Source organism: Triturus cristatus, chromosome 2_2 (genome assembly GCF_964204655.1).
Source record: "Triturus cristatus chromosome 2_2, aTriCri1.1, whole genome shotgun sequence".
Taxonomy (NCBI): Eukaryota; Metazoa; Chordata; class Amphibia; order Caudata; family Salamandridae; genus Triturus; species Triturus cristatus.
In genome coordinates, this window is record NC_140582.1 from 1,056,381,153 (window position 1) to 1,056,400,095 (window position 18,943).

The following is an 18,943-nucleotide window of genomic DNA, read 5'->3' on the forward strand; positions in this document are numbered from 1 at the left end:
GATGAGACACCTTCCCGGGCAAAAAAGCAGCCGCACCCGAGCACTTCACAGGTCTTTAAAAGACCATTTGCATGTTAATGAGGCCTTGCTGTTGTTTCACCCCTTCTAAGAGCCCCTGCAGCTCCACTCTGCCTATTGCTTAAAGTTCAGCCCCCCCCGAAATTTTTGCTCAGCCCCCCCCCCCGAAATTTGGCTCTAGTTGCGCCTCTGGTAGTGCATCTAGTTAGTTTATGTTTAAAATAAACAGGGTCATCGCCATGAAGAGCCTTATCGGCGATACACAGCTTCTTGAAGTCTATCCTTTTATTAACTGGCATAGTATGTGTAGCGCTGCAATGCAAAGTGCTCTAGAAAGCAAACTACATCACTGCAGAGAAATGCCTATCTAAGGTTTTGTGTCATTGCGGGACAATGTGTATTACAAGCGATACAACGTAGTATCCAACACAACGTGTATTAAAAGAGATGCATTGCAGCACAATGGGATTATAATTGCTTTTTCAGAGCACAATAGTGCGATCTTCATCAGAAGAACACAGCAGTGCAATGTGTACTATTACAGTGCTGCGTCACAACACCTCAGGGACTTTTTCCATTTAAAGCACTGCCTAACAGTGCAGCAACAGTGGGCAGAGTCTGAGCACCGGCAGTTTTTTTTGGGCCCTCAAAACGGGTCCGAAAAAAAAAAAAAAAAAAGAACGGACTACCTTTAGTAGCCACGAAAATAGAGCCCGATAGAGACCCGTTTCGAGGGCCCCAAAAAAAAACTGCCGGTGCTCAGACCCGGACAGACCCGGCCCACTTAAAGCCCTGCTCATTAGAATGCTAAATAAATATAGCGGTAACCCAACAACGTGCCTCGTGTGATTACTGAGCAACATTACACATAATCCTTGCTTCCGCATCCTTAATAGAATTGAAATTTTCCTTCATGTTAACTAGGAAAATGTTAATTTTTTACGATTTCACCAGTGCTTTGTTATCAGAAAAAAATACTACTAATAATAATAATAATAACAATGCTTTGGGCAGTTGGTGGGAAGGTTTTGCATGGATTAGTAGTACTTTGGGACCTCAGGTAAAAAGCCCCCAGCTGAGTGCGAGCATCTGGACAACCAACCCTAATGCGGAACAAACAAAAAAAGAGGTTAGTTGACAGCCCTAATTGTGTAATTGTTTGGAACACAAACGTTTGTGACAGTTTGCCTGATTTTAATATGACTGATACTCGCGACGGTGACGTGCAGATGCGCAGGCCATGTGATGTATATGGCGTCGATTGTACGGAAAAGAATGGTCCCGTACAGGGCGCCGCCATGTTGGCCTACGGAGAATCGCACTACCCAGGGGTCCTGGCTCACATCCTAGCCGCCGTGTTGTTGTTTTAGGTAGCGTCATAAAATGCCCTCCGAGAATGGCTGCCTTTTTCCAAGATGGCGTCGATGAGGGAGAGCGACACCGGGTTGTGGCTGCACAACAAATTGGGATCCGTGGACGAACTATGGGCGCCGCCGAGTATCGCCTCCCTCCTTACAGCCTCCGTCATCGACAACATTCGTCTCTGCTTCCACGGACTGTCCTCGGCTGTCAAACTGAAGCTGCTCCTAGGCATGCTACATCTCCCCCGTCGCACAGTGGACGAGGTGAGAAGCAGGGGCGGGAAAATTATTTGAGGACTAGCTGTCAATGCACTAGTAAAATAATAGAAGGGCACTCTGTGCTTCAATCTTTGATCGGAGAGGGGCCGAGTGTCCTACTGGACGTCTCTAGCGTGTGTTATGGGTGTTTAAATCTGGAAAAGCAGTGACTCGCATGTCCTTTCTGCCTTGTGCAGAGGACGTCTCGTACAGTCTATTTTACTGTATTTTTCAAACTGAAAAATATTTTTGTAGCGACATTGCCGGGAAAGGGTTTCCACTTACACTTATCCTAATATGACACGTTGAAACAGAAAAGATTGTATTAATTTGGAAGTATACTTGGTGCCCAGTTGAGAGCTGTGGGTGTGTTCTCGCCGTATACTTCGTTGTATTGAAACTTCCGTTTCTAAATACCTTTTGGTCAGCGAATTTGTTGTTGCTAACTAAAATGCACCCCTATATTTATCTTTGCTCGCCAATAAAACACAAAGCTGTAGTCAGACCTGTCACTTCTGATTTGAAGTTGCTTGAATTGGCGGTTGAGCAAGGTGCATTTTTCAGCAGTTGTATGTGCCCCGCCCACATATCCGAGCCTAAACATTGGCCCCTTTATGTATAACGGCAGTGATTTTAACTATTTTAATAAATCTGATGGTGCATTGTTTTATTAACGTCTGCACCTCGTAATCTTTTTTCCATCGCTGGCGGAACCGACCTGCTGATCAGTTACTGATTCTTAGTTAATTTTCTATAGGAGTATCATACATATAGCGTGGTATTTTTTTTTCTTTTTCTTGTATATCGTTTACCGCATTTATGGTGAAACCCTTTGACATCATGCACACACCACAAGTCATTCTGCAATTATGAATTGTCTACATTTGCAAATAATTGTCAGATTAAGGCAGTGCTTTAAATGGACAAGTACTGAGTACCTGCACCTCTCAGCACTGCTGCAGTACATTTAACGGGAGAGTATTGGCACTTCTCAGGATCAAAACGGTATTTTAGAAAGTGAGTACCCACACTTCTATTCTTCCATTTAAGGCACTGCATGTGGGAAGTGGTTCTCCAAAGAGGCATGGTCTATGTAATTAAAGGTGTGGCGTAAACACATATATTACATTTCCTACCTGTCAACTCGAACACAAATCTGTGAGGAGGAGCGGGGCCTCGCGGCCAGAAGTATGTAAGAGGTACTTTTGAACCCCCCCCTCCACCCCCCATCCTCCCCCCCCCCCCCCCCCCCCCAAAAAAAAAGCTTGCAGCGGCTGGTACCTGGGATGTTTTCACATCTTCTAATGGACATCGGCAGTGCAAAGCCTCATCAAACAAGCTTTGGCTTTCAGCTTGTTCTCCTGCCACTGTGTGATATCGACTCCTCAACGGGTGACGTGTGATTTGAGCCGATATTGTGTCACAAGGTGGAACCGTGTGAGCTGAAAGGTTTTCATTTCTATGATTCCTATAGTGTGCCACCCGACCAGTATTTTGGTTCCTCTCTGACCTTTCTGTTGTTGCATCCAGATATCAGACCTGGCATCTCGCATGGCTCTACTGTGTGTCACACGATATTGGCTCCTTTCACACGGTCACTTGAGTGAGGACGGATATCTCACGGTGGAAGACAATGTGAGTTGGAAACTTCTGTGGAGAGTGCCTACATGCCAGCATTTCAAAACAGGAAAGTGGGATATATCAGGTGAATATTTTTCCCTTTGACCTCTATTTAAGCAGAGGCATTTTCAGGCAGGAGCCAGCAAAAATGAAGCCGCTTGAATTGTTAAAATATGGAGTCTTTTGCCTGAATTGGGTCTATTGGCATGTACAATAGTGTTTCCAACTCGCATTGTCTTGAACCTGAACACCCGGGTTTACAGTCTCCCCTGTTATTTGCTGCAGGCAGTCTTTGAAGCCTCCATTTTAGTTTTTTTTGGTTGAGGGGATGCGATTTACACTCGGCTATGGCAGTGACCTACACAAAGCTCTGTCGACTTTAACTAGTGACTCCCCCTCTCCCCATTTCTAAGCACTTTCATTGCTGCTATGGCAATAGGTTCAAAGTCCCTCCCACACCCCAGACTCTGCCCCCTCCTTGTACCGTCCTTCACACAGTGAGATTTTGTTCGAGGTTGGCAGGTGGGAGCTATACAGCACAACGTGCACTTTAAACCAGACAGGAGGACTATTGGCTTTGCCAGTAGTTGTTAGCTGTTTAAGCTAATTGAGTAAGAACTTTTTTTTGTTTTTAAACAATATTGAAAATGTTTCAATTCTGAAATTGTGAGACTGGCCTGAAATTGAGACTGACCTAAACAATATTGAAGCTGGTGGATGGGGTAGTTGGTGGTCTTTATTCAGTGTCTCATTCACTCTGTTAGATATGTTCACCCTCTTCCTCTCCGCATCTCGCCCATCTGCATAGTTTGAATCTCATTCTTTCTTCGTCAGCACCCTCTTTTCTCTCACCTAAATGCACTTCCTCCCATCTTCACTTCACCACCACCCCAAACACACCACTCACTCGCCTGTGAGTACTTCAATATTTTGACAACTGTGTACCTCCATCACACACATTTGCACAGAATCGCAATTGCAACCGAAATACATGACCATAACTCTGTGCGCTCTGCAACAAGGCCAAGGATTGGATGACTATGTATTCTCAACACCTTTTTGACTCAGATACATGTACTGCCTTCATCCGCCTCTCAATCGTGGCCAGTTATAAAGATCTTTAGCTCAGTTCACAGAATGCACTATACAAGAGTAATATGGTACACACACACACACAAAATATACCGAACCACATCCTGGAAATAGTTAACTCTTTGTGAATGCAAGATTAAGTAAAACGTGAAATACAAAGAGGAACTAAATTGCTGACATGGATTACTTAAACTTTCTTTATTTTTTATTTTAACAATAATTGTTTTGAAATTGCTTAGTGTTTTTGACAGTAAAATCAAAGACATGAAATGAGGGCCAGATTGGCAACTGTTATATAGTCCATTTCTAGGTCTCGTCTGACCCAGCGCATGCGCTGGTCTGGCGAGACTTATTGAGAGGGCTCCAAAAAGTGCTACCAGGCCAGCCTAGAGCCACAGTGCATGGGCGCGCGCCGCGCTTTACCACCATTACTTTCGGTTTCACGGCTGCTTTGATCGCGACCACTTTCACCTTCGCGGCCGCTTTGCATATCCAATAGGTCTCGCTTTTGGGACCCTACAAGTATTTAGTTATGCAACTGTTGTTTATTCAGATTCTGAACCCAAAGTCCCGCCCCCCCCCCCCCCCCCCCCCCCTCCTCCCACCTAATACCTGGCCTGCTTAAAACTCTGTTTAGGTTCTTTTTTTCTCTCAAATTTGTTTTGATATGGCTAATGTTGCTTTCAGTTTTTTTTGTATATACAACACCAAGTTCTACAGATAGATAATTAGATCATTTACAGTGTTTGTTTTTTCTCGGGCAGCAGCCCAAATGAGAGGGCAGTCATGAGGAAAGTATTGCAGCCCCAGCAATCTTTTGCCCTCAGGCTCTTGTACCAAGTTTGTCAATGCATGGAGCCTAGCATTGGAACCCTATATTACCTGCCCCAATTTGACAATTTTGGGGGATTTTAATTTTCACCTGGAGGACACTGATTGCATTGACTCTACTAGATTTCTTACACTCATAAAGGATTTTAACTTCGGGCAATTGGTGAACTCACTTATTGGTGAACTCACACAGCAGGTCATTCCTTGGATGGTATTTTTATCAATCATCAGGGCCCCTTTGTAATGGCAAATGATATCGCTCTCTGCTGGACTGACCATCATAAGGGCTCTTTTTAAAATTACAATGCCAAAGGTCAGCTGCAGAGTAATATAGCAGCGTTTAGGAGTTGGAATAAAATCTCCCCTGAAAACGTAGAGGTGGCATTGTGTGAATCCTTCCAAAGGAACAATAGTCAACTTGAATATACCCCAGATGACTTTAACGTGTGGTTGGAGACAGCCATCAATCAAATTGCTCCTCTTGCCTCTTAAGACGGGGAGTAGAACCAGAGTATCTGTTCCTTGGTTCTCAGAGGCTCTAAAAGAGCTTAGGCGTTTATGCACGCCGCAAGAGCGGAGGTGGATGTTTACTCCCCATTGAAGAAAAAGATGAGTGCAAGGAACTGATGTATAGCTACAAACGTTCGGCCATGTTAATAGTTAACTAAGTCCTTCGACTTCACTACAAAAATATGATTGGCTACTAATACTTCTGAAGAACTCTTTAAAGTGATCAAAAATCTATCCACCCCGCCTGTTCAGCAAGCCATCAAAAGTTCCAAGGCTTCTGTAATAACATTGCAGCTTACTTTAAGGACAAGCTTCTGAAGATTGTTGCCTGTTTTAATTTGAAGGTGGGTCATACTCTGGCCCTCCTCCCTCTGCTTGGGACAACACCCGATGGAGCAATGCCCTCGGCAGCCCCCACTGACCATGCCTGAAACCTCAGCATCGTACTAGACTCCTCCCTCTCCATGACCCAACAGGTCAACAGTCGCCTCCACCTGCTTCAGCACCCTCTGCATCTCCGAAAGACATTCAAAGGGACGACGACCCCCCCCCCCCCCCCCTCCTGATTCAAGGAAGACATTCACCCACGCACTCATAACCAGCAGACTGGACTACGGAAATGCCCTCTACGCTGGGATCAACAAGTCTCTGCTCTGCAAACTCCAGACCATACAGGACACCGCAGCCAGACTCGTCCTCTGTGTCCCTCGACTCGCACACATCTCCCAACACCTGCGTAATCTCCACTGGCTCCCCACCAAGAAGGGAGAAACTTTCAAGATACTCACCCACGCCTACAAATGCCTCCACAACACCGGACCCCAATATCTCAGCCATAGAATCTCCATCCACGTACCTAAGAGTGACCTCTGATCCGCCGAACACCCACTCATCCGCAGAGCAAGAATGGGTGGAAGAACCTTCTACAATGCGGCCAAGACCTGGAACGAACTCCCGATCAGCATCGGATGAGCCCACACTCTGCACAGAAGAACCTTCTACATTGCGGCCAAGACCTGGAATGAACTCCCGATCGACATCAGACGCGCCCACACCCTGCACATAATCAGGAAGTCCCTCAAGACCTAGTTCTTCGACTGACCGGAGCTACCCCCGCCTCCTCCCCCAGCGCCTTGAGACCCTCACGGGTGAGTAGCGTGCTTAAAACTCCTGGATTGATTGCCCCCCCCGCCGCCCCCCAAGGAAGAGGAGGCAATTAATTCCCCCCCCCTCCCCCCACTGCTATTCTATCAGTCTTTCCTCCCTATTCCACTTAAAGTTAAGCAGCTTCTTCTAAACTTGAAATCTAGTTCTCTGGATGATCAGTGTCCTCCCAGAATCTTGCAGTTGGTACCGGATCACATTACTCTTTCTCGAAAATGTCTACAGTCAAATTCTATTAACAGGCATTTTCCCCCAATTCTGGAAGGAGGCTATAGCTGTCCCCCCTCAATAATAAGCCGAACTGTGACCCTGAAGATCTAAGTAATCTACGCCCCATTTCTCTTTTACCTGCGCTAGCTAAGATATTGGTAAAGTATCTGAATCGGAAACTGGTAGTGTTTATGGCCTACTAGGATCTTCTTTTGATCCTTTGCAGAATGGTTTTGGAGTGACCACAGCACAGAATCCTCTCTTCTGGCAGCAACTACCGCCATTCGCTGTCAGTTTGATCAGGTAGGATTGGCCATCTTGTTGCTGCTGGACCTTTCATATGTGTTTGATATGGTGTCTCCCTACTGCCTGGTTCAAGCCCTGCCCCAGGCAGGGTTAAGACACACCGCCTTGGCACTGAGTCCTTTCTTACAAACAGATCTCACACAGTGAGTTGCAGTCACTTTAGGGCAGGCTCTTTTCAGTATCCTGTGGAATGCCACAGGTCTCTTCTCTCAGCCCAGCGCTGTTTATTCTATATGTTGCTTCCTTGGTCAAGCTGACTAGGTCTTTCATCTTCCAAGTACTTTTCTATGCGGATGATACACAAATTATTGTATCAATATCCGACGGTGGCTGAAAGGTTCCAATGCTGTATGATTGCTATACACCACTGTATGAAAGAGAATTGGCTGAAACTAATTGACAACAAGTCCACGATCCTTGTTTTTGGAGAGCAAACAGTATGGTCTGAGCTGTAGTGGCCAGAGGTTTGCAGACTCCTACCTCTTCCAGTCAGTGAGTTCTAAACATTTATAGGTGTTTTTCAACACCTCCCTCTCCTTTGATACTCTAGCAAATAGGATTGTGAGCTTTTGCTTTTACATTATCAAAACTCTAAGAACTGTTCTTCCTCTCATTCCAGCCGAGGTCAGAGTTGCAGTGGTCATTGCGCCTTGATTAATGCACTGGTCTGTACTTAAATATTAATAAAACCACCCTTAATAGACTTCAGACTATTCAGAATTTGTGGCAAACAAATGATCATTGCTATAGGCCTGATCTGTTAATCACAAAATATAATGATAAAAGCACTAAGCCTGATTTATTTATTGTGAAAAGAATGTTAAAGGCAATATTCATCATGGATGTCTAATTACTATAGTCCGATGCCCAGGACATTGTTTAGGGTCAAGTGAAACGAGTTGTCATGTGTATTTTGTCCTTGGGACAAGTAGGCCTAACCCCCTGCAACACAAACCCTTTGGCTGCCAGTTTGCAGTACCACATTATGGATCAGGAAATGGCACTATCTGCAGTTAAGGTCATATTTTTGTCCATATGTCAATGCTGTTCAATCTTGTATTTATGGTTCATTAATTGTAAGCCTTTATTATTAGGGTGAGCGTTCTAAGTAAATGTTGTAAGCTCTGACTGCACTACTGACAGTAATTCTAGTATAAAAATGTGTACACACATATTCAAATTTTAGCAATATGAGGCAATGTATAATGCTCTCAGAATGCTCTCTGATTTGATGCAAATATTTGCTGAAGCTTGAAAGCAAGATTGATGATTCTTTGCTTTCAAAATAAAATGTTCATGTAAAAACGAAAGCAGAAAAAAACCATTTAGCTAAACTACTGTAAAATTTCAGGTACAGTTTCTTTGCAGCGTCATTTTGTAACTTCTTTATGTATGCTAGTATTTCCCAAATATTCCTAATGGAACATCGTTGTAACCATTTTCAAGATTTTTATGGGAAACAAAAATAAACTAGCATTGGCAAAGCCAGTAGGTCAGCTTTTTAGTTTTGTCAGTGTGACTTGTTTTAGCATGTTTTTTGTAAAACCACATTGGTGTGGGAGCTGCCGGGCCCTCACCATTATAACAAACATTGCCAAAAGAAAAAATGATTTTTGGTTTCTAAAAGCCTACACTGCAACAGTAGTTACTGGCACTGATCAACTACTTTGTGTGCCGATATGATCCTTGTGACATAGTAGAATGCTGTCGCAGTGAAACCAGCCAATGCAGAGGGAGAGAAACAGAATTTTAATAAATGAAAATGGTCATGGTCCACGCCAGACCAAAGTAGGGGCCCAATTATTAGAAAGTTTCGAAAGCGGGTCTATGGTATATGTCCTTGCATTAAGTGCAGCTATTTGGCTTTTTTGAATTCCCAAGAAATTACAGAATTAGGACTAGAAATAGTAGTTCTAGAAAATATTTGTGAACTGCATTTTAGCATGAGCAAATGTTCATGTACAGATTTGCTCATGCGAAAATCTGAGTGTTTGCAAGTTCACTTTATCTCCAACCACTTTTTTTCCCCCAACACTGGAAGAAGGTTTACGTCTACCATTGTCGGGAGTACATTTCCAACATTTCTCAGTATGAGAAAAGATTAGAGAAGTGTTGTTGAAAACCCTTAAAACATGCAAGTTAGTAGGTTTGCACGGACTCAAAATTGCGTTCTAACCCTGGACCTATTGCTTATCACTTCCTACAGCCCCAGAATGTAGTTCTGCGGATACGTGGCAAAATAAGGGCATTGCAAGTATTCAAACACTACTGTTGTGTTAGCCCTGACCTAATCAGAGAGGCTATATCAGAGCTCTTATATAATGAGATTTGACTTCACACTACATGACCCCAAAGGGAAAGTGGATTTTGTTACAGGACAAGTAGGTTTATGAAGCAACATGCCCCAAGGACAAGTAGATATTTTATTACATTCTACACCCCTGACTATATGTGGGTATGTATTGTATATTTAAGCCTACAGAGGTAGTTTATTACTGCCAGAAATGTGTGGGTAATGAAACGTAGACTTCATTGTCATGTCATATATCTTTGTCATGTCCTATATCTTTAGTGTCTTGAACATACTAGAAATAAAATGTGTATTAAAATAGGTTAGCATCCCTTTGATATGTTTTTGGTGTGTTTTTCCAACGGCACACGCCTTTACTTACTCGTTCAGAATAGCTGATCTCTTACACCTATTTCTCTGTTCTAGGGAGAGTCAGAGGGGGGACCACTAATTCTATCTTATATAGACGTGTGGAACAGATGAATTGCGTGATATCGTTGGCTCCTTAAAAGAATACTCATCAATAGAAATCGAGAATTACAAACTGCAGTAAAAATCTGTCTTTTTTTGTAATCCTAACTCGAATGGCTCTCAAGCCTCATTTCATGCTCGTTTGGATCCATTGCCTGCAAAGCCGTTGCACCATTCCCTTTGCACTTTGAGGCGTGCCAGCCATGAAATTACTAAGAAAGCAGAGTCTGGAGTCAGGCATGGCTCTGAGAACCAAAGCATTAGCCGAGCCATGAAGTCTTCATATGAATGATAAAGCAAACATCCTTAAAAATGATGCTTTTTCAGATTAAAAATGTTATGTATTGAATGATTATGTTCCACTTAGTACATTAGATATTACTGTATTGACTTATATTAAAAGTGAAATATTTTTTTTTGTTTCTCCACACTGCCCTGATGACACTCCCTTGAGTGACCCAATAGGTGACAGTTTGTCGGTGATGTGTATTTTTGGACCAATGTTTTACATGGAAGAACATTATTGCCCATCAAACCATACTTGTGTGGTTCCTACAAAACACACGTTCTAAATTGAATTTCTTCTCAATGGGCTTAGGTTTGACAATCAAAATGACACCCAGTGAAGTAATTTATATAGGATCTTACAGGAGGAAGCCTGGATTTGAACCCCAGTTTTCTGGTTATACACTTCAGGGCACAGTTCAGCTACTAGATAAATATTTAATCTTTCCCTTTTTCCACTAAGGATAATGGTTTGTATTAAATTATTCCATGGCATAAATTAGGACGCTGTATACTGACGTTATCACGTTAATTCAGTCTGATACAATTTATGTATAAAAGGTCTTTCTTGAAAAATGTCAAAGTTAAGTGTACTGGATGGCAGGAGACTTTTTTTTTTAATGTTTCTGCTTTCCATAAACATGAACTCTAAAGCAAGGGTCAGGGCCTCCCATGACAGCAATGGAATAGATAGAACAGTGGACGGATTCCTTCAGGTCTTCATTGAGGCCAGTGTGAATTATCTGCAGACACACAGCAAAGGCAGATATTTCAATTGATGGCTCAACTGTCATGCTAATAGTATTTTGTCTTTTAAATCTGCACTAGGGAGAGAAAAAGGCAGTGCCTGCGATACTGGACTCCGTTCTATATTGGCTTGCCAGTCCCAACGGCACAAGAGCTGAGCCAGAGCTAGATGTTCTACCCAAGCTAAACTTGTCTTGTTGGCTTGCCCTCCCCGAACCTCACAACCAATCTGAGAACATTTCCAGGTATGAAGTATGGCACCAAAATACACTGTGCATAGGCGTTGTCACCTCACTACACTTCACTACAATACACTTTTTCAACTAAGTATACCAAACAAAATAAGCCATTTGCGTGGCCAACCAATAGAAGCTTTGGAGTTTTGTTAGACAATAGAAAAGTGACACATTCTCCAAAATGTGCAGTATGATTGCCTGCATCCCCCTCTTCATTGGTGCAGGCAAGTTGAAACCTAATGAAAATGATGATCACTATTTCTAGTGGTTTAGCATCTGTCTCAGTTTCAACACTGGATGCCTTCTCTAAAGCATAACTGATTATTTGTTACCTTAATTTTGATGGGTCCAAATATAGGCCCAATATGCAATCTAAGTTTAATGCATAAACAAAAGAGCGTGAATATAGCAGCTCTACTGTTTACTTAGGATGCTTCTTCTGGAATGGTTCTATATGCATTGGGTTCTGAAACTTCAGGCAGTGCATGCTCAGTAATATTGAATTTACTTCACGATCTGTGCTGCTTTTGGACAGCCAGCAGTTTAATTTGTGTTTCTCTTATTACAATATGCAGTGAATTCAGTTTGTGACACACTCCTATTTACATATGGACAGACCTATTGATTTATGGCCTATGTTACAGACCTGATGCAGTAGAATATCCTGTAGAGTATTTTCAGTTGAATTATATATGGCAATCACTGCTTATCTATATAAAAAATTATTTGACCAGACTGTGCGCACACAGCTTTGGCCATGCATCAGCATGTGTTTTTATATATATATATATATATATTTTTTTTTAAGGTCGAAGCTTAGCATAAAGCACAGTTGTCTGGTTGCAAAGGCTTCTTTGGGACATGCTGAACGCTGACCTAAGAATGCACTCCTCCCATTTCTTACTATTAGATTTGTGTTTTACTATTCGCATTTGCTTTCTGTTCGCTGGCTTTATTAATCACCCGTCCAGCATGTTTCTGTCACTCCATGGAGCATAGCCTGTTCACCTCTTTGATTACCTCCTTCTATTCTTTCAAGAGTGATCTCTTTTCAGGAAATCTCTGGGTTGCTTTAAAGCACTGTATGCTTCTTTGGACCCCCTTAAATGCCTGGATAGTAAGATCTGATCTGGCAGACATGGTTGCAGATGTGCCTTTTACGTTGCCTTCTTCATAAATGTTCTTTCTGCACCATGTGAAGACATAATTTTAAAAGCCACCAGCATACAGAAATTTTTAACGGTAATCTTTTAAGGCAAAAACGTGCTCTTATTTTACACATGTAAATTTCCTACTGATCACCGGTGTTGGGTTTATGTTGAACTGTCCGTAAACACAATGTAAGGTGTCTTAAGTCCCCCCCCCCCCCCCTTACCCTTGTGTTGAGTGATGTACATTACAATGGAGCAGAGTCTGGGGCTCCCGGGCCCCTTAAATGTATTTTACATTTAGCCAGGGCAGTGAATGTTTTAAGTATTTTTTAAGGACACTTGGTTTTAAACTAGTTAATCTCAGTCTGTAAACACATGAAGCCATTGTGCTGCGCCATGCAACTCCAGGTTTAAAAGTTCATAAAACATCACATCTGGCCTCTGAGCCATCATTTGTGTTTTGTTTTTTTAATTTTATTTTTCTAGGGCGGTGTAAGAGGTAGGTCCGCATGAAATGTGTCTCCTGTTGGTGGTCTGCAGAGTGGCTGGAAGGCCCGGCATGACGTGAATATGTTATGTATATTTGGAAAGCGCATTATCCCTCGCAATGGTTTACGGCTCTTAGCAGATGTGTGCCTAGCCCTGCCTATGGTAGATTGTTTAATTGAAATGCCAGGTCTTCTGCTTCTTGAGTAATTCAAGAAGAGAGTATGAGGCTCTGATGGAGTGTGAGGTAGTTTGAATCTTTAGACTTATTGTAAGATCTCGTTCTGTGTGTATGCGTGGAGCTGTTTGGGTGGGTGGAAGGAGATGCGACTGTTCAGGTAGGTGGAACCTACGTTGTGTAGTGCCTTGAATATGTGTGGGAGGAGTTTGAAATTAGTGGGGGCTAGTGGAGCTTCCTGGGGTGTGATAGAATGTGAATTAAGAATGATGATGATGTGGTAAATAATTTAATTACCGATACTTAATTTGATGCGAAAAATCTATAACAATAGCTCAGTAAAATAAGAGGCAGAATCCGTGGTATTAGAGGTTCGGAACGGGCTTTATTCCTATACAAAGGAACATAATTCGAATTATGGGCCTTCTATTCCATCACCACGAGAGTTCAGGAAGGAAGGAGCAATACATTATTGACCGGTAATCATTTTTATAGAAAAGGCATTACAGTGAAACAGATGCAGGAGGCGTAACAGTTGATATCAGAGATAAAAGCATACATACGTAACTAAAGTGGGTGTAACTAGGCGTAACTAAAGAACGTCATTAGATATGATGTCATAAATGGGTGGTTCCATGAAAGAATTTCGTAATGTCAGCAAAAATACTTGGCAGAGATGCGCGCGCAGCAGCATGACGTGTGATTGACGTGTAACTAGAGGGTGAAAGGGACTTGACATTTAGCTCTACATGTGGAGACAAAAGTCTGGGGTTATGTCAACCTAATCCCAAATCATATCTAATATCCTATGTTTAAAGAACTGTGTTATCCAAAAAGAGAGGTCTCTTAGGATAGAATCTTATTCTATACTGACTATACTGACTGTTAGTGCGTGTACAAGCGTCTAAGTGTCTACACTAGATGCGAGGGGGTAGGAATATTCCATGGTAACAGGGCTATGAATTACTTGCATGAGGGCAGCGAGGCCTGGTCCTTTGCACGGTAGCTGGAGGAATGTTTACCTAAACTACTAGACAGGAATGCATCGGATGAGGAGCGGAGCAGAGCAGATAATCTTGAAGGTGAAATACAGTTTTTGGCAGGCAGACAGGCCGAGTCAGACACCGTTAGCCGCGCAGGGAGTAAGACAAAGTTCATGGTCACAGATGCAGGCTCAGACTGGAGCTTTCAGAGGCAGAAGGCAGAAAAAGGCTTAATGGCAGAATCAGGGCCTACTCGCCTGGACTGTAAAATGGGATAAATGAACCATATAAAGCCGGCGGCCTTTCATACTTAGGAATAGAATATCCGGCCCATTCATGGCGGATCTGAAAGAGGACATGCTGACGGTGGACGCACATGTGTTTGCGTCTTCATAACTGGAACTGGAGGGAACATACATGTACTTGTGATTTATACATGAAACCGTTGGGGTCCAAGATAGGGGACATGACCGACCATAAAAATCCATATTTCCACATTCCCTCCTTGTCCCCTACTTGCCCTTAGGAGATATCAATCTTCATCAATCCATCGATCTGTTCATATAACATCATTTGTTCTTCTTTCTTCTTCCGGGATCTTGAACGAAAACTTGGATGTGGGATACACGAGGTGGCACATAGACCACAAATCGCTGGCCCACATTGTAGACATAAGCAGCAACTGAATAGTATGAGAAAGCCAATACCTAGGAAGGAGAGCTTTCTCCATCCCCAGGCTGACAACACGCCCCAGAACCAACTGGACCAAGTCCAGGTGCCTGGACTCTGGTGTATCTGGCTTACAATCTTATGAAGGCGGGTTATGGCTTTATACACTGACGGTGAATTTTCTGGTATGAAAATGCAACAACTTGATCCGATGACCCTACAAGCTCCGCCCCTATCGGCCAGGATGACGTCAAGGACAAGACGATTTTGAAGCACAACAATCCGCATAGCAGACTGCTCTTCTGTTAAATTGCCTAAGGCGGAAATAGTTTCGTTCACTACTGCTTCAAGGGTTCTGGTTAATCTACGTATCAACTTACTATTAGTGACTGTACCTATATAGGGAAAGAAACCTTTATTGAAATCTGTGTATTTTTCCCATGCTGTTTCAGTGTAATCGACTATTGGGAGATCTCTCTGCTGTCTATTGTGTACTAAATGAGTATTTCTATGATAATCAGGAGGAGCTAGGAAAACAGGTGGTAGAAGGAATGCTATGTAACAGGTACCATCCCAATCTAAAGGTAGGCGTATATATGCGGTCTGTCCACATATAAAGTAGGAATGACGAGAAGCTCTAAATGTAGACTTGCCTTGATCACTGAATTGTATCACAGTGGTGCATTTACTATGGCCCATGTGTATGGAGCCATTCTTTCTTATGCATAATTCCCCTTTAACTGGGAATACGGACATGGCGGACAAGATTGGTGTAGCTTCAGATTCAACGTTCAGGATCATGAGGTTAAGTGTAAAATTACCTAATCCATATACCTCATTTTCTAGATCAGTTCCTGTTCTTTTGGGAAGTCCCTCCTTGTTAGGGTAGCAGACTTTAAGCAAAACTAAGTTCAGGTTTCCCCATACCCAGTTGTCTTGATAAACTGCTGAGTTTGTATCTAAGGAATTAATTAAACTAAACCATGCTCCACAGGAGCCATTGTGTGTGAATGGATATGGAAAGAGAGGCAGAATTCCCTTATAGTTCTGATAGGGAGGGAGTCGGCCACATATCCAACAATTTGTAGCATTGCTAGTCTGATGGGAATGATGTAACATACTAATAAAAGTGTTGTTGCGCAGCGCAAATCTATATGACAACTCATGCGGGGGTAATTCACTAAAAGAATGTTCAGCAGTAACATTGTAAACATGTTTAAAAATAGGATAATACGTGTGCAACAATATACTTGCAGCGATTATTAAAAGACATAAGAAAAACAAAATTAATAACGTCACTGTGCAATGACTACGCAGTGATTTACAGTACGCATGTTTTTTCAATTGCATTTGATTATTTCTTTCTCTATTCTGGTCCAGAGGATACATGTCAGAGACAAATTCAACCGATTCACCTTGGAGAGGACTTAAACAATCAAATTGTCTGACTTATTGGACCTCAATTTTAGTCTATATAGTTCTGAGTTCGTTTGCTCAACCAAAGGGAGCTTTGAATCTGTCTTTGAGGAAATACAGGGTTTAGTCTCTATATCGGATGGTAGTCCATGAAATTTCTTGATATGACTTGAATGTATCCAACCTTTGCGACCTTCGATCTTCACGGCTGTCCTCGTGGTGAGCAGTACGAGTTGAGGCGATTTCCACCTCGGATCCAGCTGAGTCTTCCGGTCAAAATTCCGCACTAACACCAAGTCCCCGGGAACTACGTCGTGGGGTTTCACCTCGGTGTTGTCGGGAAAGGCTGCAGCTACCTGTGAACGACAAGATTGTAGTGCAGACATCAAGGAAGCCAGGTAATCTGTCAGCATATTACAGTCAACGTCAGTGATTTTACGAGGTATAGGCGTCCCCCACATATTTGGTGGTCTACCGAAGATCACCTCATAAGGGGGATAGCCCTGTTCGAGAATGTGCTACCATTCTCATGTAAAAGAGTGCAACTGGTAAGGCTACTACCCAGTCGACACCTTTCTCTCTACATATTTTGGACAATCTAATTTTCAGAGTTTGATTATGTCGTTCCACGAGACCTGCTGCCTCGGGGTGTCGGACACAGTGAAATCTCCATTGATAACCTAACAAAAGTGAAACGTGTTTCATTAGTTCGGATGAGAACGGCTGGCCGTTATCTGAGTAGACAGCACGTGGTAAACCGTACCGTGGGAAGAATTCTCGAACCAACTGTTTGGCAGTAGTCGGGGCAGTGTAATCTGAAACCGGGTATGCCTCTGTCCAACGGGAAAGAGCACAAACAACTACAAGAACATATTTGAATCCTCGACATCGTTCCATCTGGATATAATCCATCTGGAGGACTTCAAAAGGGTGATCAGGAGGCTGAAATCCACTCTGTTCTACAGGAATGCTTTTACCTGGGTTAAACTGACAACAGATCATACAGGTACGAACTTTTTGTTTAGCTGCTTCTCGTAAATGTTTGTTGAACCAAATGTGTTGAATGCTGTCTAGCATAGCTTTTTCTCCTAGGTGGGCTGGACTATGTATTGTATTAATGATAACTTGGACCATTGAGTCGGGAAGAAACCATATAGATTTTTCCTTCGTCATCCATCCCTGATCGGTTTGGATCCCTCCTAATTCAGTCCATTTCTTTATTTCTTCTGGTGTAGCATGTGTCTGTATGTCAATTACGTCAAGAGCGGGATCCTTAACCATCATGCAGTGTGTTGGTGTAGGAACTATTGTCTTTGTCATGTCAGATGTGTGAGTTTGAGCAGTCTGTTTAGCTGTTCTGTCAGCTAGATCATTGCCTTGGGAAATGATATCAGTAACTTTCGTATGAGCTTTACATTTCATAATTGATATTGCAGTGGGTAGATGTATTGCATCTAATAAGGCATGAATGAGGGGTCCGTGCTGAATGTGGGCACCGTGAGAAGTTAAATAACCTCTCTCTCGCCACAGCACGCCGAAGTCATGTACAACTCCGAATGCATAACGTGAATCAGTGTATATGTTGACTTTCTTATTTGTGGCTTGAATACAGGCTTGTGTCAGAGCGATGAGCTCTGCTGCTTGAGCTGACAAGGTGTCGATACAATTTGTTTCAATAATTTCAGTGTCTGTTGTGACTGCATACGCGGCCACTAGCTCTCCTGTACTTGTTCTCATACATGAACCATCTACGTACAACGTCAGGTCTGGGTTTGACAATGGGACGTCTGTCAAGTCTTGTCTGGGTTTCGTCGTGATAGTAATAACTTCAATACAATCATGTGCTAGTGGGTCTGTTCCGTTTACTGGCAAAAGTGTGGCCGGATTCAATGTACTACAACGTCTGATTTCTATGTGTGGCTGAAACAATGTCAGTTCATAACCGGTGAGTCTCGCTATAGTCAAGTGTTGTGTTTGCGTGCGGTTCAAGAGAACCTCTACTGCGTGTGGTACTTGTACTGTCAATTGATGTCCTAACACTATGGCATCGCTTTGTCTGATTGCTAAAGCTGTCGCTGCCACTGATTTCAGGCACGCAGGCAGAGCCTGAGCTACGGGATCTAATGTACTAGAAAAATAAGCACATGGTTTGTGTGATCCTGCTTGTTCCTGTGTGAGTACTGACAAGGCAGTACCTTCGCGTTCTGTAACAAAGAGTGTAAACTGTTTACTGTAACATGGTGTTGCTAGGACAGGTGCTTGACATAAAGCTTTCTTTAAACTTTCAAAGGCGTGTGTATGTTCTTGAGTCCAAGGGAGGACAGTCGATGTGGCTGCCTCCTGTGTTGTCAACTGAATGAGTGGTTTTGCTAGAAATGCATACTGAGGGATCCACTGCCTACAATATGAAGTGAGGCCTATAAAAGCCCGCACCTCCTTTTGTGTCTTGGGTACTGACATGTTATCAATTAACTGTATGCGGTCGGGTGTAAGCTGCCTTCCCTCCTTGGACAGCGAGTGCCCAAGATAAACAACTCGCTGGACACAGAATTGCAGCTTAGTAGGGGACACCTTGTGCCCCTTTTCGGCCAAAAATTGTAAAACCGTCAGTGAAGCTTTTTCACATTCAGGTTCGCTTCTAGCGGTGATCAGCAGATCATC

General features: G+C 42.9%; 1 protein-coding gene across 2 annotated transcripts in view; it reads left to right on the forward strand.

Moving 5' to 3' along the window:
• The first annotated feature begins 1,367 nt into the window (after positions 1–1,367).
• Positions 1,368–18,943, forward strand: part of NELFA (negative elongation factor complex member A) — a 305,468-nt gene continuing 287,892 nt past the window's right edge. The window contains exons 1-2 of one of the 2 annotated variants that reach the window (XM_085642557.1): positions 1,509–1,643; positions 11,245–11,408. Coding sequence is in view for 1 of the 2 variants with exons in the window: in XM_085642556.1 (XP_085498682.1) it covers positions 1,434–1,643 (210 nt within the window). In the remaining variant the exon portion in view is untranslated. Of the gene's footprint in view, positions 1,644–11,244; positions 11,409–18,943 lie in introns of both variants that reach the window. The other variant, XM_085642556.1, reaches the window with a different exon arrangement.